This window comes from Oryctolagus cuniculus, chromosome X (genome assembly GCF_964237555.1).
Source record: "Oryctolagus cuniculus chromosome X, mOryCun1.1, whole genome shotgun sequence".
Classification (NCBI taxonomy): Eukaryota; Metazoa; Chordata; class Mammalia; order Lagomorpha; family Leporidae; genus Oryctolagus; species Oryctolagus cuniculus.
In genome coordinates, this window is record NC_091453.1 from 35,293,734 (window position 1) to 35,318,675 (window position 24,942).

Sequence of the window (24,942 nt, forward strand, 5' to 3'; positions counted from 1 at the left end):
AATGCCCTTGGAAGCAGGGGCTGGGGCTCTGATGCATTCCTTAAAGATAAACAGAAATCACACAGTATTTTAATAATGATGTTTAGGGATAAGAACATCAATAACTCCGATTTCCTGAGTATCTACTATGTGCTAAGTATGGAGCTATGTCCTTTATGTAGCTCATCTAAATATTTACAACAACCCCATGGAGCAAGTGTCATTGTGCCCATTTTCCATGTAAGAAAACTGAGGCTGGGAGCAGATTAATTGGCCAGCCCTATGTCACCCAGCGAGTAAATGGTGGCAGCAGAATTCAAAGTCACACTGCCTGCCTTTGTAGGGACCCAGTATCTTTCATAAGCACTTACTTGGGGGAATCAGTGGCCTCTTGTTCCGATGTCCTCCAAAGCCCACCGATGCCATAGTAGCAAGGGGGCTGAGCCTGGTCAGGTTGAGAGCTCAAGTGACCTCTTCCTAAAGGCAAGAAATTGCTGGAATGGAGAGCAAAGGACTCTTGCTCTGCTGGAAGGCTTTGTGAACTCTGCCTCGGGGCCTCCAGGTGGCCAAGGCTCGGCGGTTGTGGCTGTTCTAGGACCTGCTGAGGATTGGGGACACAGGAACTAGTGGTTTCTGAACTGAAATATTGGGGCGGCAGTTCTTCCTCCTCCTCTCCCTCCTCCTCCTCCTCCTCTTCCTCCTCGCCTTCTTCTTCCTCATCCTTCTGTGGCTCTTGCTCTTGCTGTTGCTGCTGCTGCTCTTGCTGCTGCTGTGGCTGCGGCGGCAGCGGCGGCGGCGGCGGCGGCGGCGGCAGCTGCTGCTGCTGCTGCTGTTGCTGGGCTGCCCGGAATAGCCTGTACTTCTCCCAGTTGGGAGGTGGAGGACGAGGAGGAGGAAAGGCCTTTTTCCTGGTTCCAAGAGGATCTGGTTGGGACTCATCACCTTTGGTAAAGATCTCCCTCCGATGATGCCCCCAGGCCCGGGTGCTCTGCGGCTCCAAGCTGATGTGACTCTCAGAGAAAGCGCGGCTGCGCAGTGGGCGAGGCATGGAGGCAAGGGTGCTCTCCTCAGAAACGGAAGGTTCCTCCGTTTTGTTCGAGGCGTGTTTGAAGTCTCCAAGGAGGTCAAGAGAAGAAACCGCTCGGTAGGTTGATAAATCCAGCGCTGGGTTCTCAAGGCATGGATGGAAGGGGGTTGCCCATGGAAAGCTAGCCTTGGAATGAGCCATTTCCCTGCAAAAGTGCACGCAAGTGTTGGGTCAAACAAGCAAGTTGCAGAAGGTCACGTATTTGGGATGTCATCATTTATGTCAAATTTAACATGGCCACCAAAACAATGTAATTTATGTAGTACATATAATAATGATACAACGATAGCTGACATTTCAGTGCATATGCTAAATAGCAGGCCTTGTTTTAAGTGATTCCCATGTTGTAACTTACTTGATCCTCACAATAACCCTAGGAGGTACCTATTATTATTGTCCTGATTTTCTAGGGGAAATAGAGGCATGCACAGATTAAATAACTTGCCTAGAGTCACGAAGCTAGTATGTAGTAGAGCTAGGATTTGAACTTGAATATTCTAGCTGCAAATTCTGGACAGATATCCACCACTCCAGTCTTTTTACAGCCCTACCATGGGATATGCTGTTTTTTGGACTTATATGCCTGCCCATCCTACTTCATCTATTGCGTGTGTGTTTTTTTTTTTAATCATGAAAAATTCCAAATGTTTAGAAATGTGCATATTGTCACAATAAGCACTCATGTTCCCCCTGCCACCCAAAATTAGCACATTGTAATACTTTGCTATTTGTGCTTCATGAATTCTTAAGAAATAAGACATAAACCCTTTGTATTGCTCCCTACTTCCATTCATCTACTGCCTGTGTAGATGCAAGTTGTATCACGAGTTAGTTGTGTATCATTTCTATGTTATTGTATTTGTAACAAAAATCACCAGGTCACAAATAGTTGCTATTTTGGATTTCTAGTGTATCTTTCTAATGTAATTCCAACCAGAATTCTCAACAGGAATGCTGTAGCTATATAATAATTTGAAAGTCAAGTTGCAAACAAAGCAGAATATAATATTAAAGAGTATTCTGCTACAGAATAAGTGAGGGGATAATAAGGGATTAAGTATATTATAAAATAATTTTAATTAAAACAGGGTGTATCAGAACAGACTAGAAAGTCCAGAAACCAAACTATCTATAAAAATAGAATATATACAACATTTTCCAAAAACTAGGATATAAAGAAATATTATTTAATAAATCTTTTTAAGATCACTGAGAGCAATGCTATTTAGAACTGCATCACATAATACATACCACAGATACACGTGTTTGTGTGCATAATTTTGATATCTATGTTATATTCATAAATGTGTGTATATTATATGCGTGTATTTAATACACTTACAATTTTAAAATCTATCAGGAAGCTTAAAAGACTCCCACTTGTGAGGTGAAATAAGATTCTCAATTTATAAGCAACAGGAGAAAATCTCCAAAGAAAGAAGTCCAGGTTTATTTGACTACATCTACAAAGTCAAACTTCTGTATAATAGAGTGACCAAAGTTAAAACTACTTCGTCAGATTCAGAATATAAAGAGTTAAGCCTGGAAGCCACAAGAGCTGTTTTCCTGCTGCAGCCTGTGAGCAATCAACCTCATGCTAAATCCTGCCTAGTGACAGGAGTTCCAAGGGTTCAATCAAATCATCACACAACCTAGCCATTCAATAGTCATGATGAAGACAGACTATTTCTTTAAAAATAATAACACACACAATGGCAGCCAAGCTCGGATAGAATGAAAAGCCAAATGTCCTTCATCCCCCTCATCTCCAGCCCCCATGCTGAGGAGCTCATCCCTCACATGGCTAAGAGATTCATATCCAGACAGCCCCATTCTCTCCTCACTTAGGCCTTAGCCCAGAGAAAGGTCCTTGAGATTATAATGATCCCTTGTGTGCCAACTGTTCCACCTGCCAAACCTCACAGGGAAAAAAAAAAAAAAAAACAGAAAAAGGTGGTGAGTGGAAATAAAAGGATTACAAATGTGTTTCAGACAGAGGACTTTCCTGATCACCTTACCTAAAATAAAGACTAGGCATTCATTGTCACGTGATATTATAGCACATACACAGTTTTACTTATTTCTTTTGGGATCTACTCACTAACATAATATGAAAGCTCCATGAGGACAGGGATCTTGTTTGTGTCATTCCTCTAGTCTCTGTGTCTTCAGCACACAGTAGGTGTTCAATAAATATTTGTTTAATAAATGAATTAACGCCAAATATAAAAAAAACTGAATTCAAGGCCAAATCAATAAACAAGGCAAAGAATGGTATTAAGCTAATCATTAGAATGTACAATGAAGATATAACTACCGTGAATCTTTAGACATCAAAAAAAAAAGCATTAAAATTCATAAGGCAGGGGGCCAGCACTGTGCCGTAGCAGGTAAAGCCACTGCCTACAGTGCTGGCATCCCATGTGGACACCGGTTCGAGTCCCAGCTGCTCCACTTCCCATCCAGCTCTCTGCTATGGCCTGGAAAAGCAGTGGGAGACCCGGAAGAAGCTGCTGGCTCCTGCCTTCGGATCAGCCCAGCTCCAACCATTGCGGCCATTTGGTGAGTGAACCAGTAGATGGAAGACCTTTATCTCTTTCTGCCTTTGCCTCTGCCTCTCTGTAACTCTTTCAAATAAATAAATGTTTTAAAAATTTCATAACACAAAAGCTATAGAAAATGCAAATATTAAAAAGCTAGAAACGAGTTGGTATTGTGGTGTGGGGAGTTGAGTGGCCACCTGCAACGCTGGTATCCCATATGGGCGCTGGTTCAAGTCCCGGCTGCTCCACTTCTGAACCAGCTCCCTGTTAATGCGCATGGGAAAGCAGTGGAAGATGGCCCAAGTACTTGGGCTCCTGCCACCCATGTGGGAGACCCAGATGGAGCTCCGGGCTCCTGGCTTCCAACTGGACCAGGCCCATCCTTTGTGGCCACATGGGGAGTGAACCAGCAGATGGGAAGATCTCTCTGTCTCTCCTTCTCTCTCCGTGTAACTCTGACTTTCAAATAAATAAATAAATCTTAAAAAAAAAGAAAGTAAAAATGGTCAAAACTGATTGTAGAAGAATAAGACTACCTAAATCTACCATTTATAGAAAAAATTGACCAAAGGAAAGTACAATCCCATGTCTTGTTTTAATTTTACCTATATTCAAGGATGAGATAACACCAATGTTATTTCCATTTTCTAGATTCTGGAGTCTAGAGAACATGGAGGGTATAAAGACTTCTAGGTGCTGGCATCATGACATAGCAAGGAAAGCTGCTGCGTGTAATGCTGGCATCCCATAAGGGTGCTGGTTAGAGTCCCAGCTGCCCCACTTCTGATCCAGCTCCCTGCTAATGTGCCTGGGAAAGCAACGGACGATGGCCCCCAAGTGCTTGGGCCCCTCCACCATGTGAGAGACCTGGAAGAAGCTCCTGGCTCCTGGCTTCAGCCTGGCTCAGCCCTGGCCGTTGCGGCCATTTGGAGAATGAATCAGCAGATAAAAGATTGATCAATCTCTCCCTCCCCCCATTACTGATTTTCAAATAAATACAATAAATCTTTTAAAAAAGAAAGAAAATCTATGGGTATTGTTAACAACATTAATAAATCAAAGGGTCAAATTCCATGGCAGTCTGCTATAATATATTTGATAACAAGTCCTTTCCAGATTAACAAAAAACTATTAGGAAAAGATGGCTATTTCTGGGGCCGGCGCTGTGGCTCATTTGGTTAATCCTCTGCCTGCAGCACTGGCATCCCATATGGGTGCCGGGTTCTAGTCCCGGTGGCTCCTCTTCCAGTCCAGCTCTCTGCTGTGGCCCAGAAGGGCTGTGGAGGATGGCCCAAGTGCTTGGGCCCTGCACCTGCACGGGAGACCAGGAGAAGCACCTGGCTCCTGGCTTTGGATCGGCGTAGTTCTGGCCATGGCAGCCATTTGAGGAGTGAACCAATGGAAGGAAGACTTTTCTCTCTATCTCTCTCTCACACTGTCTAACTCCATCTGTCAAATAAATAAAAAAAAAGATGGCTATTTCTGTAACATCATCATTATCATCATACCTTTTTTCAAAAGCCAAAAACCAACATTATGTATGCTTAATGGTGAAACAGTAGAGGCATTCCCTCTTAACACTGGGAACAAGGCAGAGGCACCCACTTTCCCCACGAATATTTGAAATTGTTCTGAAAATACTTGGAAATACAACCTGACAGGATAAAGACATTCACATTGTAAGAGGGGGATATGTTCTGATTATGAGTAGGTGATATGATTATTTATCTGAAAAATTCATGAGAAACAATTTAAAAACTAATACTAACAATAAGAAAATTCAGTAAGGTGTCAGGGTGTAAAATTAATATATATAAATCCACAACTTTCCTGCAAGCAACAATCAGAAAAGGCTAATGGAGGGAAAGACCACATTTATATCAACAATGAAAAAGATAAAATACCCAGGGATAAACCTAGCAAGAAATATGCAGGACCTACATGCAGAGAACTTTAAAACTCTATTGAGGAACACGAAGCAAGATGTAGATAAATGAAAAGATATACACTTTACTAGCAAAAATGACTCTATATTGTAAAGCTGTCAAGTTTTCCTAAATTAATCTATAAAGTTAGCGCAAAGCCAATAAAAACTGTCAACGGACTGTATTTTAGAACATTATTCTAAATTTCATATGGGGAAAATAAAGTTCTGAGAATTGCCAGGAACAGTAGGAAAAAAAGCACAGTGATGACAGAGGACTATCCCTACCAATGATTAAAATGTTTTAAAGTCACAGTAAGAGATGTGGTCTCATAAATAGATGGATGCATGAAACAAAACAGAGAACTTCAGAACACTGATGTAAATCCAGATGCATAGGGCAAGTTAGTTTGTGATAAGGGAGGCATTTGAAATAGTTAAAAGACAGATTATTCAATACCTAGGTTTGATACAACTGGATAGCCATTGGAAGAAAAATAAGGCTGAACCCTTACATCACTCTTTACAATGAAATAAAGAAAAATAAGGCTGACAATAGGGACCGGTGCTGTGGTGTAGAAGGTTAAGCCTCCACCTGCAGTGCCCGCATCCCATTTGGATATCGGTTCGAGTCCCAGTTGCTCCACTTCCGAACTAGCTCCCTGCTAATGTGCCTGGGAAAACAGCAGAAGATGGCCCAAGTACCTGGGCCCCTGCCACTCATGTGGAAGACCTGGATGGAGTTCCTGGCTCCTGGCTTCATCCTGGCCCAGTCCTGGCCATCATTGTGGCCATTTAGGGGAGTGAACCAGTGAACCAGTGAACCAGCAGATGGAAGATCTCTCTCTCTCTCATATATATATATATATATATATATATATATATATATATATATATTATGATGTATACAGCTCTGCCTTTCAAAAAATAAATACATCTTTAAAAAAAGGAAAAAAATAACAATATAAGGATACTAAAATATGGGAAAACATTAAAAATAATCTGGGCAAGATAAGTTCTTACTAAGCAAGATACCAAATATGGAAGCAATAAGGAAAAGCTGATATATGTGACTGCTTAGAAGTGAATTATTTAGATACAGAAAAAATACCGTAACTAAAATCAAAAGGTGAGGATACACTGGGAAAAATATTAACAACATACATCAATAGCCTTAATATGTGAAACACACTTACCAATCAATAAAAGGGATCAGCAACTCAATAGTAAAAAGGAGTATAGTTCACAGAAAAACACACATTATCAACATATCTAAAGATATTCCACTGTACCTAAAATTAAATGACTGCAAATGCAAACAATAATGAGAATTCTTCTGAATTTAAAAAAAGAATTGATGCAGATGTATAAAAACAGGTGATCTCATATGTAGTTGGTGGGAATGAAAAATGATGTCCTTCAGAAGACAAATTGGAAAGAAAAGAAGGTCACATGTGCGTAGCTTTGACCTAGCAGTTCAACTTCTAGGGACTTATCCCACAGACATATTCCAATGTGAGCACAGAGAGAAGTCCAGAAGGATGTCCATCGTGGCTTTGTGTGTGATCACAAAAGACTACAAATAAATTGAATGTCTTTCGATAGGGATTAATTAAATAAAACTAGAGAATATCTAGATATGGAATTCTACATAGCTGTTAAAAGTTATGCAGTAAATCTGTAATACGGAACAATCATTACAATTAAAAAGATGTAGAACAGAAAATGTGTGCACTACATACTTATGTTTTTGGAAACTACAGTGTGTAGACCTGCACACTCCTGAGGATATACAAGAAACTACTGATAACGTCCTCTGAAGAGTTGTACTGATACTTTGAGATGAGGCTGCCTTATACTGTGTGTGTGTGCACGGTAAAGGAATTTATAGCTTTTTAATTAAAAATTACCAAAAAATTTATATACCAAAAAATAAAGCCTAAGACCAATTATGGTATACTCATACACTTCCCTGCTTAAAGCCTACATTATCCATAAAGCACAGACCTTTATTATTATGTATACAGCTCTTAAAGATGCTGCCATCCCTGCACCTGTCATTTCTTGCCTTTACATGCTCTGTACCCTACGACTCACTGTCTTTCCCCATCTCTGACTTACACTTCAGATTTCCACTTTGACATGATTTCCCTGCTTCTAGCAAGTATGGAGTAGGTGCCCAGACTGTGCCCTAACAGCACCCATATTCATTTTCTCAGCACAGCACTGCTTAGTCATCTGTGCCTTCCATGCGACCATGTTGAGAGAGAAGGCCATGTCCTATTTACTACTGTTTCATGAATGTCCAGCACAGTGCTTTGGCACATGGTGGTGCTCAGTAGGTATGACCACAGTGTGGAATCAGTGCAGATTGTGTGATGATGGTGGAGGAGAAAAGCTAGAACCCTTGAACTCTAATGCTGAGGCCCAGGCCGACAGGCAAGGACAATGAGTGGCAGGTCAGGCAGTCAGCAGTTGTCCAACTGCTTGAGAATCTGACTAGGGTTTGGGGAGAGGGACTAGGACTTATCTTGAGGCTTTCTGCATAGCAAGTGCAGTTTTTTTTTTTTTTTACCTAAATAGCATATTTCTTTGGGGTGGTGCAGGCTAATGGAAATGATGCATTTTGCTCAATCTTATCAAGCCACCTAACTCTATTACTGGACTATTGTTTATTATGGTGTTCAAAGAGCAGCACACTCCTTCCAGTGAGCTGCATGGAGCTTCTCTGTTTTGATCAATGCTGGTGCCGTGTGCAAACCTTCCTTAGGTGCACATCACTTCCTACTGCACACCTAAGCCTGAGGGAAGAGAAGCTGGAGTCAGAAACTGGAGCTGAGTATTGAGTGCAGGTACTTGGATGTAGGGTGCAGGTGTCTTAACTGCTAGGCTAAATAACATTTCCTGTGGTTGCCTTAAGTCAGGGTTTCTCTGGAACCCAAGAATTGCAGTAAGGGATGTTGGAATCCCACCTGGCATTTAACAAGTAGGCCAAATGTCCACCCTGACCTTAGAGGTATTTTTAAAGATTTATTTATGCATTTGAAAGACAGAGCGAGTGAGAGAGAGAGAGAGAGAGATGAATATCTTCCATCCCCTGGTTCACTCCCCCAAAAGCCACAATGGCCAGTTCTGGGCAAGCCTGAAGCCAGGAGTCAGGAACTCCATCCAGGTCTCCCACAGGGGTGGCAGGGGTTCAAGCACTTGGACCACCTTCTGCTGCTTTCCAGGCCACATTTGCAGAGAGCTGGATCAGAAGCAGAGCAACCAGGACTCCAACTGGTGCTCAAATGAGATGTCAGCATCACAGGCATCAGGACTGAATTGGCTGTGCCCCAACGGCGCCCTCTGATCCAAAAGACGCTAACTTGTGTGGTTTAGGGACCGTGATAAGGAAACAAAGGTTCAGTGTGAAAGGGATGGGAGTATGGTGGTTTGGGGCAGAGCCATTTGCTCCAGTTAAGTTGTGTCCCAAACCACACATCCTGCCCTGCCCCTCACCCCCAACCCTCAACCAGCACACATACACTCTATTACCTATTCCTAGCTCCTGTCTTCCTCCCCTTTCCCTGCCATCTTCTCCGATCTAGAGCTCATGAAATTCAGCACTCTCTTCAGAGGTCCCACTGGCAACTGTGGTGAGAAGAACTCTGCACCATGACAGTAACCCAATGAACTTCTTACTGTTTTTCCCTAGCCAGGGCACAAGAAAGGGCATGTAGCAGAGCAGAAAGCATTCAGGGTCAGAAAGAGTTGGGTCTGATCTGAACTCCAGCACAATTTTAAAATCTCGCTCCCTAACTCAAGAACTGTATGATTTGGGGCACATTACTTAACTAAACTCAATTTTCTTTTTTTTTTTATTTTTATTTTTTTGACAGGCAGAGTGGACAGTGAGAGAGAGAGAGACAGAGAGAAAGGTCTTCCTTTGCCGTTGGTTCACCCTCCAATGGCCGCCGCGGCCAGTGCGCTGTGGCCGGCGCACCACGCTGATCCGATGGCAGGAGCCAGGTACTTATCCTGGTCTCCCATGGGGTGCAGGGCCCAAGTACTTGGGCCATCCTCCACTGCACTCCCTGGCCACAGCAGAGAGCTGGCCTGGAAGAGGGGTAACCGGGACAGAATCCGGCACCCCGACCGGGACTAGAACCCGGTGTGCCGGCGCCGCAAGGTGGAGGATTAGCCTAGTGAGCCGCGGCGCTGGCCCTAAACTCAATTTTCATGAAGTATCTACCATATGTACCTGCCATGAGGATTAGCTGTATCACAATGACTTAGAAATGATGCTAGCCAGTGCCGCGGCTCACTAGGCTAATCCTCCACCTTGCGGCGCCAGCACACCCAGTTCTAGTCCCGGTCAGGGCGCCAGATTCTGTCCCGGTTGCCCCTCTTCCAGGCCAGCTCTCTGCTGTGGCCAGGGAGTGCAGTGGAGGATGGCCCAAGTACTTGGGCCCTGCACCCCATGGGAGACAAGGAGAAGCACCTGGCTCCTGCCATTGGATCAGCGCGGTGCGCCGGCCGCGGCAGCCATTGGACGGTGAACCAACAGCAAAGGAAGACCTTTCTCTCTGTCTCTCTCACTGTCCACTCTGCCTCTCAAAAAAATAAAAATAATAAAAATAAAAATAAAAGAAATGATGCTAGACACATGAAAGGGAGCCAAATAAATGACAGTACTATCTTTATGGTTAGAGTGAAGTCCCTTACTCAGGGCCACATATGGCTGTGCAAACCGCACAGGGTGCAAACTTCACAGCTACAGAAAATGGAGCAAACACAAAAAGTAAATATGAGAAATAGTTTAGTTGATACCAGCAAGGAGACTCCACCCCAAAAACAAAAGCACATTGTCTGCCAAGGCCTGGGTTGTTCATCTCTTTTTCCTCCTGGCTCAGGTTGCCTTTTCTCCAGGTTTTTCTCTTTTGTTAACAAATATTTTTGGCTGGGGTCGGCGCCATGGCTCACTTGGTTAATCCTCCACCTGTGGTGCCAGCATCCCATATGGGCGCCGGGTTCTAGTCCCAGTGGCTCCTCTTCCAGTCCAGCTCTCTGCTGTGGCCCAGGAGGGCAGTGGAGGATGGCTCAAGTGCTTGGGCCCTGCACCCGCATGGGAGACCAGGAGGAAGCACCTGGTTCCTGGCTTCGGATCAGCATAGCTCCAGCCATAGTGGCCATTTGGGGGGTGAATCAACAGAAGGAAGACCTCTCTCTCTCTCTCTCTCTCACTATCTAACTCTGCCCGTCAAATAAAAAAATATTTCTGGCTAATAGTGATTGAAAATGAAAACTAATATTTTCAGGGACTCAAAAATCTCCTACTCTCTCTTCCTTGGCCCTTTTGAAGTCTTCCTGTTTGGAAATTTTATTTTTAAACTCACCACAATAGCACGGCATTCCAGGATCTCAGCAGCATGAGCTTATAGGGCCAGCCCCTCTCGCCTTCCCCTTCCTTTAGTAGCCAAAAGATAAGTCTTCCCCAGGAGAAACAGCCACTCCCAGGTTATTACTGAAGGAAATGTTTGCAAGATCCAGGAAGCGAGACATAAGGAGAACCGCGCAGGGAGAGGAAAAGGACCCTGGGTCTACAAAACTTCCAGAGTGAAACAAATAGCCTGGCAATCACAAATGCAAGGTAGCATGACTCGTCCTGAGCTGTCTCCAGTTCCCAGAAGGCTGATGCAAAGTGTCCTTGAAGAGATCAGAGAAGTTCTAGTTTTATTGGGGTTGCCCTGGGTGAAGCTGAGCTCCCTCTCTCCAGTGACCCAACTTTCTATTTGTTCTCAGGATATACATACATATGCAGTGACTGTGGTAGATAGGGTATGTGGTTCTTTGTGAATAATGGCGCTGCAATGCAAACTACTGCTGATGGAAGTGAAGAGAAATGGAAAGCTCTTAAAGTGAGCTGGAGAGGAAAATGTTTACTGGTGGATGTGGGGACAGGGTGGGGAGGTGTCATGTCATAATGGTGGTGACAGATTTGGAGATTTACAGAGGTCTGGTGAAAAACTGCCTTAGTAATGTCAGAGTTCTCATGGATTTAGATAAGCAGAGGTTCTGGTTGATAGAGAATCTGAGCAAACCAATTTTAGCTAGCAGTGACATCAAGCATGTCTGGTCAGTAACACTATCTGTCATTGGTAAAGGGGGTGAGGATTTCCAAAGTCATTGATAGCTAACTTCCCAGGCCTAAATTAAACTACCATGGGCTGCCTCTTCAGATTTTTTTATATTACAAATTCCAGTATTTTGACATGTACCCAAAGAACACCATGTACTTCAAGCCCAGTTGTTTGTATTTTATCAGATTCCATCCTGAAGTTTCTTCATCAATGACTGCTATTAGATTCCATGCATGGTTTAGTATTTAGCTTTTTTGGTAAATATTATCACAGATACTCACTTCTGTGCAAGACTCAAGACTCAATATTTGTATACCTACCGTGGTTCATGGTTATTGTAATCTACTCCCCTATGATGACATATTAGACTAGTAAACTTTTTCAATCATTATAAATATCACTACCACGAACATCTTTAAATAAATTATTTTTCCCTTGTGGTTTATTTTCTTGGTGATATTCTAGGTCAAAGAGTATGTATAGTTTTGTAACTCTTACAAGATCATTCTAGATTGTCCTCTAGGAAGATTGAGCCAATTTATTTGGCTCTCAGAAACATATTTTGTTTTCTTACTCCCTTGCCAAGATAGAGCTCTATAACATTTATTTATCACCTCTACTAATTGTTGGTAGTTTAAAGAGCAGGCTGCAATACCTTGAAGTTGCTTTATTTACACCACAATTGCTAGAGAGGTTTTATTTTTTACAATGATTTTTACTGCATTTATTGCCATATCTGTAAAGGAAAATGCATGTTCATTTTCCTTGCCCACTTATGAAGCTGGGTCAGGAAGCTGACCCTATATATCTGTATCCATTCATTATATTTCTTGGACAGCCAATTGCAATCAGTGACACTGATCGCAGACATTTTCCTCATTCTGCTGCTTAACTTTTTATCATATTTTGCTGTACAAAGATTTTTTTCCAATTTGTGTATATTTGAATCCATCCATCTTGCCTCTGATGACATCCTTCATTTAACAGACACAAATTTATCTTCCATCCACAGCTGGAATAAATATGCTATTCCACTGACCCACTTTCTGAACAGTATATGCTGTGTATCTAAGTAAAGTTTGGGCTATGTATCTAAGTTAATTACTCTCCATATTGATATCAACATTCCAAACATTTATTAAAGAAGGCATAACTGCTTTCCTCAATTCAGGGCTGCTTCCAGTATGTTCTATAGTATTACAGTAGCTTGAGTCTGTTCCTAGAATCATTTTTTTATTTCATTATTTGACTTTTCTTTTAAAAAATATTTATTTCTTTATTTGAAAGGCAGATAAAAAGAAAATTGAAAATGAATCTTGATGTGAATGGAATGGGAGAGGGAACGGGAGATGGGAGGGGTGTGGGTGGGAGGGAAGTTATGGGGGGGAAAAAGCCACTGTAATCCATAAACTGTACTTTGGAAAATTATATTTACTAAATAAAAGTTTTTAAAAAATAACACCTATTCACAGCATTTCCAAGAAAAAAAAAAAAAAGAAAGGCAGAGTTACACAGAGAGGGAGAGACAGAGAGAGAGATCTTCCATCCACTAGTTCACCTCCTAACCCCCAGATGGCTACAATAGCCAGGGCTGGGCCAGGTTGAGTTTGGGAGCCAGGAGCTTCTTCCAGGTCTCCCATGTGGGTAGCAGGAGCCCAAGCACTTGGGCCATCTTCCACTGCTTTCCCAGGCCATTAGCAGGGAGTGGATTGGAAGCAGAGCGGCCAGGACTTGAACCAGCACCCATATGGGATGCCAGCATCACAGGCAGAGGTTTACCCTGCTACACAACACCAGCCCCATTCTTTGACTTTTTAAAATCCCCTATCATATGGTTTTGATAATCGTCACTAGAATAAGTGTATGATCATTACCTTTGGTATTCTTGCCCATTTGTTCTTCTAGATATATGTCACTATGCATTTGACAAGTTTTACAAAGCATCCCACGGTGACTCTAATTGTAGTGAATTATATTTATATAGTAACTCAGGGAGACCTGTAATCATTATTTTATTTAATCTTCCCCAAAGGAAGCAGAATGCAGCAATGCATAAATTCATGACTTTATTTCTCCCCTTTAGAGTTTTATAATTTTCCTTCAATAAGTTCTTAGTGTCCAGTGTTAAATGAATACACAAGTATTTAAATTTATTCTGTCATACTTGTGACAAGTTCTTCCTTGCCTCTCAATGTGGCATTCTTCTTAGGTGGGAAAGGCTTCCTGAAAAGTGTACTATTCATAATGAAATTAGATTCAGCTCTAAAGGATTCGTTTGGGGCTGGCATTGTGGCACAGCTTGCAACTCCAACATCCCACAGTGGAGCCACAGTTCGATTTCTGACTGCTCTACTTCCAATCCAGCTCCCTGCTTATGTGCCTGGGAAGGCAGCAGAAGACAGCCCAACTATTTAGGTTTCTGCCCACTCACCCAGGAGACCTAGATGGAGTTCTGGGCTCCTGGCTTTGGCCAGCCCAAGCTGTTGTAGTCATTTTGAGAGTGAACCGGCAAATGGAAGATCTCTCTCTCCTCTGTCACTCTGCCACTCTGCCTTTCAAATAAATGAATATATTCTTTTTTAAAGTATTTGTTTTTCTTTACTTAATCAGTAATGACATGTCTACTGGATCTTCTACACTCTGCTCATGATGTAGTAGGACAAAGGGAAGGAATAGAGCGCTACACTGAAAATTGAGAACTCTAGTTTCATCATGTACTTGCTTGTACATGTATTATCCCAGAAGCAATGGGCTCTGAGGTCACATGCTTGTTTCACCTTAAGCAAGTGACAAGTGACTTTAAACTCTTTGTGAGTCAGTTTCCTCATCTGTAAAATTTGGTCAGTAGATAGTAACTGTCTAAGTAGGTCGTTGCAAATAATAAATACAATAATGTAAAATGCATATAACTGTCTAACACATAATCAACAGTAAATGTTAGATTTTTTAAAAAAGAAATATTTTATTTATTTGAAAGACAGAGTCACAGGAAGAGGTAGAGTGAGAGAGAGAGAGAGGTCTTCCATTCCACTGGTTCACTACCCAAATGACCACAACAGCCAGAGATGAGCTGATCCGAAGCCAGGATCCAGGAACCTCCTCCAGGTCCCCCACACAGGTACAGGGGCCCAAGGACTTGGGCCATCCTCCACTGCCTTCCCAGGCCACAGTAGAGAACTGGATCAGAAGGGGAGCAGCTGGGACTCAAACCGGTGCCCACATGGGATGCTGGCACTGCAGGCTGGGGCCTTAACCCACTGAGCCACAGCGCTGGCCCCAAATGTTAGCTTTTATACTTGGTGTTAATACTGTAATAGGTGGTCAGTATTTGGCATAGCAGTTCAGTCACCACTTGGGACTCTTGCATGCCATATTGAGTGTCTGGCTTCAAGTCTGGCTTCTTTGTTTCAGATCTGGCTTCCTGCTGATGCAGGGAGGCAGCAGATGACAACTCAAGAACTTGGGTCTTTGCTAATCAATGGGAGACCTGGATGGAGTACTGGGATCCTGGCTTTAGTATGGCCCAGCCCTGACTGTTGTGGGCATTCGGGGTGTGAACCAGCAGATAGAAGCTCTCTTTCTGACTGTGTCTCTGTTTCTCTGCCTCTCAAATAAAACATCCAAATAAATACAGATTTTAAACATGTTACAATATTTTTACAATATAAGTTGTTTCTGAGTCTTAGCTTCGTCATCAATAAGATGGGAAAAATAAGCCTTAACTTTACCAGTGTTGTAAGGATTACTGTGGCCACATATTAAAAGTACCCCCACACATTCGAAGGTTCTATGCAAACTGGGAAAGTGAAAAGGATCACGGCAGGCACTCATAGGTACAGAAAGGCAACAGAGTTAATCCAGAAAATAATATCTTTTGGATTTTAAGTACAAGTACAAACACTTGTGTAGCTCTTCCCTCTCCTGCTAATATTAAAATCAGTTTGCATTCTCGGCACACAAACTAAATGACGGCGGAGGGAGAGAACCAAGGGAGTAATGACCTGGAATTTTCAATTCATTGCAGGCTTCCAGGCGGAGAGAGTGGCTTGAGAACTACAGCTGATTTTCCCACCTACGCCCATCATTGCAGTTTGACAGAAATGACACAATAAATGTTAAAAATGTGTGTGTGTGTGTGTGTGTGTGTATGCGTGCGTTTGTGTGTGGTTGTGGGCGGGTGAGAAGAAACTCCACCAGGATTTTTGCTTACAAATCTCATCCCTTCCCTGGCCCTTTCCCAGTCCTTTTCGTCTTCCCTGAGATCTCAAACTGTGATCCGCCCCTTCCAACTTCAGCACAGACATACTTTTCTCCTTTCCATTGACCTCTCTATTCTATTTTAAAACAGAAACACGATCGACTTTCCGAGATGCTAAGCGAAACTTCACTGACACCAGTGGCTCTCAAATATAGCTCGCATCAAGATCACCTGCATGGCTGAGCCACACTCCACTGTCTGATTTAGTACATCTCAGTGGGGCCCAAGAGACTGCATCTCTAGTAAGTCTTCGGTTGATACTGGGGTGTGTGAGCCTGGGACTACATTTTGAGATCCACTAAATCAGAACCAATTTCTCTCCCTTCTAACAACCACCCCATTTCTCCCAAATTCTTCTTTTTAAACTTCTCAAAAAGATGTTTCATTGTCTTTTAAAATCTTACTCTTTTTTAGTACTAAAAAAAAAATCACACAGTAACACAATCATTGTATTAAAACTACTGAAAAGAAACAAACCCTCTTTGTTGCTGGTGGCCATTTAAAATTTCATAGCTGCTTTGGAAAGCAGTGCCTCAAAAAGTTACCCTGAGTTGCTCATTACCCTGTATATGCATACATCCAAATATCACACTGTACATCATAAACCAAAGTATGTACAAATAATGTGTTGATTCAAAAAATTTAAACATAAAGTTGTCATATGTCCCAGCAATTTCACTCCTAAGTATATACCAAAGAAGATTCACAATAACCAAAAAGTGGAAATAATCCACCACCTGATGAATGGATAAAGAAAATGTGGTTTATCCATACAAAGGAATATTATTTTTAAAGGAATATTGTTTAATAATTAAAAGTAATGAAGTACTGATACATACTGTCACATAGATGAACTGCTAAAACAACATGCTCAATGAAAGTAGTCAGACAAAAGTGCACACATATTGCATGATTTCATTTATATGAAATTCATGGAAAAGGCAAATCTATAAAGACAGAAAGCAGATTCCTGATTGCTTGCAGGTGAAGGTGGCAATGGAGAGAGCCTGTAAGTGGCCCTGAGGTGTCTTTTAGGGTGACAAAAATGCTCTAAAACTGGACTGTGGTGATGATTGCCCATCACTGTAAATTTACTAAAAAAAATCATTGACTTGGATACTTAAAATAGTGAATTTGTGATGTGCAAAGCCATTGCATTTCTTCACTATTTGTCTTCCTTTTAGACCAATATGCTTTCTACTTTCTATGCCTACCACTTTACAAAATTTGCTTTCCTGAAGGTGACTTATTCATTAATGATCATCTGCCTTCGCATTACAGTTTACCAGTGGATTTCTCCTTCTACCACCTAATGCTTTGGGTTCCTCTGCTGTTTTTTCTTCCTCATCCTGTCCTCTGGCTGGGTGTCTAACAAGCCTCCACCAAAGAATCTATTTGCATATCTCATCAGCTTCAAACATGAGGGCATTCCAAAATAAACTCATCTTTTCATTCCATTTTCCATGAACTTTTGAAGTGCCTTCCTACAATATATCCCAATGCGGCTGGCGCCGCAGCTCACTAGGCTAATCTTCCACCTTGCGGCGCCGGCACACCGGGTTCTAGTCCCGGTCGGGGTGCCGGATTCTGTCCCGGTTGCCTCTCTTCCAGGCCAGCTCTCTGCTGTGGCCAGGGAGTGCAGTGGAGGATGGCCCAAGTACTTGGGCCCTGCACCCCATGGGAGACCAGGATAAGTACCTGGCTCCTGCCATCGGATCAGTGTGGTGCGCCGGCCATGGCGGCCATTGGAGGGTGAACCAACGGCAAAGGAAGACCTTTCTCTCTGTCTCTCTCTCTCTCACTGTTCACTCTGCCTGTCAAAAAATAAAAAATAAAAAAATATATATATCCCAATGCAAACTTATGTTCTCCACAAATCAGCTCCCCTTCTATGGCACTAACTTTCTCCAAGTTGCTGTGCTTCAGAGTTGTTTTTCAATGGTCTCCTTTCCTCCAAAGTTCTAGTCAAGAGGTTTTCTCTACTTTCCCCTCAAAAGGTTCCCCAGATTTCTGAGCAAGTAATCTGAATAGACAATTCACATGAGAACTGGTACAGACATTGGGGCTGGAGTTGTGGCACAGCAGATCAGGCCATCATTTGCAACGCCTGCATCCCATATCAGAGCACGGGTTCAAGTCCTGGCTGTATCACTTCTGATGCAGCTCTCTGCTAACACACCTCGGAAGGCAGCAGAAGATGGTCTAAGTGTTGGGTCCCCTGCCACCCACATGGGAGATGAGGCTAGAGTTCAGAGATCCTGGTTTCAGCCTGGCCCAGCCCTAGCCTTTGAGGCTTTCTCCCCTTTTTTTCTGTCATTCTATTGTTCAACCAAATAAATATCTTAAAACAACAAAGAAAAACACAGAGACAGAGACAGACAGAAGGAAAGACAGACAGAAATCACCCATCTTCTGTTTCTCCCAAAATTTCTGAAACAGCTAGTGCTGTGTCAGGCTGAAGCCTGGTGCCAGGAGCAAAATCCAGGTTTCCAAGGTCTGTGGTAGGACCTCAAGTACTTCAGCCATCACCTGCTACCTCCTGTAGTGTGTATTGGCAGGAAGATGGAGATGAGAATGCAGCCTGGACTTCAACCAGGCCCTATAATGTGGGATGTGGGATGCGGGCATCCCCAGAAATATCATACCTGCTGCACCAAATGCACATCCCACAGTGTCACTTTTTAAAAAGAAAATTTTATTAATTTTAAAGGCAGACACAGAGCTACACACACACACACACACACACACACACAGAGAGAGAGAGAGAGAGAGAGAGAGAGATATTTCCCATCAGCTAGTTCAGTCCCCATATACCCACAATACCCACTGTTGTTCCAATCATGTTAAAGCTTAACTTTAAAATATATATTAATTAATTTTAAAAGCAGAGAGTGTGCCAGCATTCTATGGCAAAATATATTAACTTTTTGCAACTCCCAATTCATATTGGAGCCAAGGTTTGATTCCCAGCTGCTCCAGTTCTGATGCAGCTCCCTGCTAATTTGCCTGAGAAGGCAGAGGAAGATGGTAGAAGTCCTCGGCCTCTCCCACCCACATGGGAGACCTGGATGGCGTTCTGGGATCCTGGCTTTGGACTGGACCCAACCCAGGCTTTGAGGCTATTTGGGAAATGAACCACCATATGGACCATCTCTCTCTCTCTCTCTCTCTCTCTCTCTCTCTCTCTCTCTTCCCTCGCTGTCAGTGTGCCTTTCAAATAAATAAATTAGTGAATCTTTAAAAAAAGAAACAGTAAAGGTATTAAAGAAACACATGAACAATGTTCAAATTCAAATCATTAAAGTAAGCAAATTAAAGCGATAATGGGGGGGGGGGAGCATTGTGACATAATGGGCTGATATAACCTGCACTGCCTGCAATGCCAGCATCCCATATGGGCACCAGTTCAAGCCCTGGCTGCTCCACTAACAATCCAGCTCCTGGACTGTTAATGTGCCTGGGAAAGCAGCAGATAATGGCCTGGGTCTCTGGGCCCCTGCATGCATGTGGGAGACCTGGATGAAGCTCCTGGCTCCTGGCTTTGGCTTGGACCAGCCCTGGCCATTGTAACCATTTGGGGAGTAAAACAGCAGATGGAAAACCTCTCTCCCTCCTTCTCTCTCTGTAACTCTGCCTTTCAAATCAATAAAAATAAAATCTTTTAAAATAGATTTAAAAAACAATAATAGTTATTGCTTATACATACTGCATTTGAAAAAGAAAATTTTCAATAATGGCAAAAATGGGGAAAATGGTATTCTCCTATATTGCTAATGGCAGTGTGAAACAGCTCCTGGGGAAAGTGGTTTGGTGAAATCTATGAAGACCCACAAGAAGGTTTATATTCTTTGAACCAGTAATACCAACTCTAAATAACTATTTTTAATCAGATAATTCAAAATGAGAAAAAGGCTATAGCTTCTCAAAATGTTTCTGCAGCATTGCTTTATAATAGCAAGAAATTGGAAACAACCTAATTATCCAACAATTTGGGAGTGATTAAGCAAATTAGAGTACTTTAAGCTGATGAAATATTATACAACCATAAAAATTACAGCTATTGAGGAAGCCTCCATTGCAACATGAAAAATTGCTTATTAACTAATACTTAGTGGGGAGAAAAGAAGCAGGACACACAAAAGCACATCTACATAGTTATTACAACCGTGCCCCAAACAATCTCTACACCTACAGATAAAGCTTGCAGGGAAATAAAAACAATCAGGGTGTTAAGGCAATAGGAATAAGGCGACCTTTTCTCTTGCTTTTAATTTCCTGCAATATTGTTCTCACAATAAACAAGGCTCCCCTCCGCCCCCTACCAAAATATCAAAAGTATTTATCTCTTCTGCTCCACTTCTATTGTGTTTCCCCTATCAGGGCTACATTCTTCCCTGCCTGGATCGTCGCCCCATCTTGGCCTCCCTTCAGCCCATCGAGGTTTCCAATGTTGACAAGATGCCTAAAGTGCCACATGAAATCATGTCACTTGCCTAATAATGAGTAGCCTTTAATTGCCCCTAAGTTCTGTGGTTCTATCTAGTATGTGAGGTCTCTATATCCTGGCCCAATGCATCACTCTTCCTTTTTCTTCTCTACTGTTCCCTACTGCTTGTTCCTCTTCCTCCTCCTCCTGAACACAGCCAACACTAACTGAGGGCTAACAGTGTGTCAAGCCTTCTTCTCAATGCTTTGCATATATGAGTTGATGGGGGAAATGGAATGAGAAGATAAGTTTACTTTGAAATCCATGTACACAAACTCTCTTGGTCCTCACAACAACCATTTGAGGTTAGGTTTTCTTCCCTTATTTTAGGGTAAAAGAGAAGAAAATTGAGATAGGGATGGAGAGGGATGAAGGGAAGTAGGGGAGGGGAGAGAGAGGCAGGTATGATTTGAACTCTAGGAAGACTGACTTCAAAGCCAGAACTTAACCTGTAGGGTTTATTCCTTGAGGAAACATGCTTAGCCTTCTCTCTGGGTCTTTCTCCCTGTGGTTTCCAGTCTTCAGTGTTCTTACCTTCCAGTGAGCTTAAAGAAGGTACAGTAAGATATTTATCGTGTATTAACCCCCTTACTATGTGAACTTTCTTGTTTAATTCCTGTATTTGACAAGGTTTCATCTTTTGGCAGCTTGTGTGAGCAAGCAAAAGCTGAGTTTAAACTCTGGATTTTCCCCTTACTCACTGGAAGACCTTGAGTTAATCCCTTAGCCTCCCTGAACCTCAGACTCTTTACTTGAGTTAGTGGCTCTCCAAGTGTGAGCTCGGGTCAGCTGCATTAGCATCGCCTAGGAGCTTGTTGGAAATGGATATTTTGAGCCCCACTTCATACCTACCGAATCACACTCTCGGGGCGGGAGGGCCCAACTGTCCATCTGTGTTTCAACAAGCTCTTCAGGGGTTTCTATTGTATGCTTTCATTTAAGAACCTCTGCCCTAGTTACAAAATACCCACCTGACAGAGCCGCTGGGAAGACAAAGCATAGCCCAACATGTGTAACTCGGCTCACAGCACAAAGGTTGTGTTGCAAGTGGTAATTTATTATTACTGCTATTTAACTTTATGTGGGTTAGTCTTCCTTGCTCAAGCTGTTGGCAGGCACCGTGCTTCCTGCTGCTCTTTCAATTGTATTTCCCACCTTGCCTACTAAAAGGTAGCACATATATGAGTCAAAAGTTCATGGAAAACGGGATTAAAACATAAGCTTACTTTTGTGCAAAAAATTTTTTTTTGAATTTCTGCTTACTCTTACTTGGTTTTCAATAAAGTCCTCTCACTTCACTAATCAGTAAACCATTTTGGAGAAGCACAGTAGGATGGAGTAATATCTCTGAAGCAATACCACCTGGGTCTAGTCTAGCTGTGAAACTTTATGTCAACGAATGCATCTCTGTGTGCTTCTGTTTCTTCTCTCTGTCAAACGTAGAGACGAACAGTACCAACCCCATAAGTTCATGGTGAGAAATAATTGCAAAGTGCTTTGAATGGTGCCTAGGACAGACCACACTGCTCAAGTAATGTTACTTAGCATGCTTATTTTTGTGTCATTTCACCCATTCAATGGGGCAGGAGGTTTTGTTTCTTCCTTTGGCAAGAAAATGACAAACCCTTCTTGAGCAACTTCTCTGTGTCGGGCACAAAGCCAGGCACAGAGAATAAGGCTACAACCAAGGCATGGTCTCTTCTGTCAAGGGCCTCAATCTAATCTAGGAAACTTGGCAGGCCTGCTACACTGAAATGACTTCTCCAAGGACACAATGCAAGCCAGGCTGGGGCTGGGAAATCAAGACCAGCCGTAGAATTCCATGGAATCCTCACCCAGGATTTAGACTCTTAAGCATGATGCTAAGTGATTCATTTGAAGTTTTCCTTAGGAATCTTTATTAATAGAGACCTATATAACAATAATAATAATAATAATAATAATAATAAAGAAAACATGACCTCTGGGGCCAGACAAACCTAGGTCCAAATCTTGACTCTATTTCTTGCTGGCTTGGTGACCTCAGCTAAGTTGTATAAACGCTCTGGACCTCAACTATGAAATGGGTGGCAAAATGAACTATTGTGAAGAATGAATACAATTGTGAGTGTCAAAACACTCAGCCTGGGGCTGGCACTGTGGCGTAGCGGGTAAAGCCGCTGCCCGAAGTGCCGGCATCCCATATGGGTGCCAATTTGAGTTGGCTGCTCCACTTCTGATCCAGCTCTCTGCTAATGTGCCTGGGAAAGCAGTAGAAGATGGCCCAAGTGCTTGGGCCCCTGCACCTGCATGGGAGACCCAGAAGAAGTTCCTGGCTCCTGGCTTCGGATCGGCCCAGCCATTTTGGGGAGTGAACCAGCAGATGGAAGACCTCTCTTGCTCTCTCTGCCTCTGCCTCTCTGTACCTCTGCTTAATAATAAATAAATAAATCCTAAAAAAAAAAAATTCAGCCTAGTGGCTAACACTAGGTGACCAATAAAAATTGGGTTCCTTGCCTTTCCCATTGTGAACCAGAAAACTGATAGGTTTTCCAGATTTAGGAGTTGAAGGAACATTAAAATTATTCCTATTTGATCAAATCACAGGAGATTAGAGAGACCCCCCCAGAAAGAACTCTGGACTCTTCAAGGGTCAGGACACTAAGATTCTGGTCCTTTCTCTTGGTGGCCCCACCTTGGGTAACAGAAACATAGCTTGGAGCCTTCTTTCCTGCGCTTGCCTTTATTTCTGGAGTTTGAGTTAAGAATCAGTAGCATCTAGGGGCTTCTTATATCACCTGGGCAAGAAGAACTGACTGAAATAGTATATCAATGAGTTTCACAAAAGAGGTTCCAAGGAGGCTGATGGACAGTGACCCAGGTAAAATTAACTTCTTCCTTAGATTTACCTAGGGCATCCTCACTTCTGGAGAACTGGGGGTGCTACATGTCACAGTCCCCATATTATAAGAGTAGCTGCTGTACCCTACAAATATGTTCCATAAGGGCTATTCCCATGCAGCCCAAGTCCCACATGCCATTTGTAAAAATGACCTTGCTTTCCTCCAGTAATTTTAGTGTGTGGTCAGTATGATCTGTTTCCGGACTTCATGAGCAAGCCTAAAGTTCTCAACAAGCCCTATTAAAAGAAAGGTGGCAGGGGCTGGCTCTGTGGCGTAGTGCATAAAGCCGCTCCCTGAGGTGCTGGCATCTCATATGGGTATTGGTTCGTGTCCTGGCTGTTCCACTTCTGATACAGCTCCCTGCTAATGTGCCTGGGAAAGCAGCGGAGGATGGCCCCCAAGTCCTTGGGCCCATACACGCACGTGGGAGACCCAGAAGTAGTTACTGGCTCCTGGCTTCGGATGGGTCCGGCTTTGGCCATTGCGCATTTGGTGAGTGGACCAGCAGTTGGAAGATCTCTTTCTCTCTGTCTGCCTCTGTAACTCTGCCTTTCAAATAAAGGGTAAATAATTTTTTTAAGATTTATTTATTTGTTTGAAAGGCAGAGTTACAGAGAGGCAGAAGCAGAGAGAGAGAGAGAGAGAGAGAGAGAGAGAGAGAGGGTTTCCATCTGCTGGTTCACTTCCCAGATGGCCACAATGGCCAGAGCTGTGCTGATCTGAAGCCAGGAGCCAGGAGCTTCCCCCAGGTCTCCCACGTGGGTGCTGGGGCCCAAGTACTTGGGCCATCTTCCACTGCTTTCCCTGGCCATAGCAGAGAGCTGGATCAGAAGTGGAACAGCTGGGACTCGAACCAGTGCCCATACAGGATGTCGGCACTGCAGGCGGCAGCTTTACTTGCTGCACTACAGCGCCGGCCCCGGTAAATAATCTTAAAAAAAAAAAAAAGATAGCCTATGTGTTGAAAATTGTTGAAGTTAGGGTTTTAAAAAGAAAGAAAGAAAGGTTGCATGGCCTGAGAAACAGGTACCGCCAACAATTCTGGGGCAAAGGCACAGCAGTAGTTGAAAACTCTTACCTGCTCTCCGCCTGCTCCAACTGATCCATGGCCAGTGGCAAGCAGGCACACTTTCTACCCTCTAATTTTTTATTTAGTCCAGTCTGGTCCCAAATTTCATTGTGCCAGGGCAGGGCTATGTCAGGCCTTTGAGCTGATGGGCTCAATGTCCCAAAATATAGCCTGATAACTGCATATTCCAAAATGTCCTGGCTGTCTGGTCTGAACTCAGCTGTTAGGGAACAGGCTAGATGATTGCATTTATGTTGCCAAACCCTTGGTATGGCTACCAGGCCAGTTTCATCAAAGGAAACTAAATAAACAGAAGACATTAGCTATTTTCATTTTAAATTTTTATTTATTCTTTATGAGAGAGAGAGAGAGAGAGAGCAAAACAGAGACAGAGACAGAGACAGAGAGAGAAACTCCAATCTGCTGGTTCACTGTCTAAATGCCCACAGCAGCCAGGGCTGGGTCAGGCCAAAGCCAGAAGCTGGAAACTCAATCCAGATCTCCCATGTAGGTTGCAGAGACCCAACTCACTGACCCACTACCTGCTGCCTCCCAGGGTCTACATTAGCAGGAAGCTGGAATCAGGGAGCCA

At 43.0% G+C, this 24,942-nt stretch overlaps 1 protein-coding gene across 5 annotated transcripts in view; it reads right to left on the reverse strand.

Moving 5' to 3' along the window:
* SHROOM4 (shroom family member 4) overlaps positions 1-24,942 on the reverse strand; it is a 264,044-nt gene that overhangs the window by 14,353 nt on the left and 224,749 nt on the right. For all 5 annotated transcript variants that reach the window (XM_002721647.5, XM_070067065.1, XM_051834719.2 and 2 more), the window contains one exon: positions 351-1,211. In XM_002721647.5, coding sequence (XP_002721693.2) covers positions 351-1,211 — 861 coding nt within the window. The remainder of the gene's footprint in view (positions 1-350; positions 1,212-24,942) is intronic.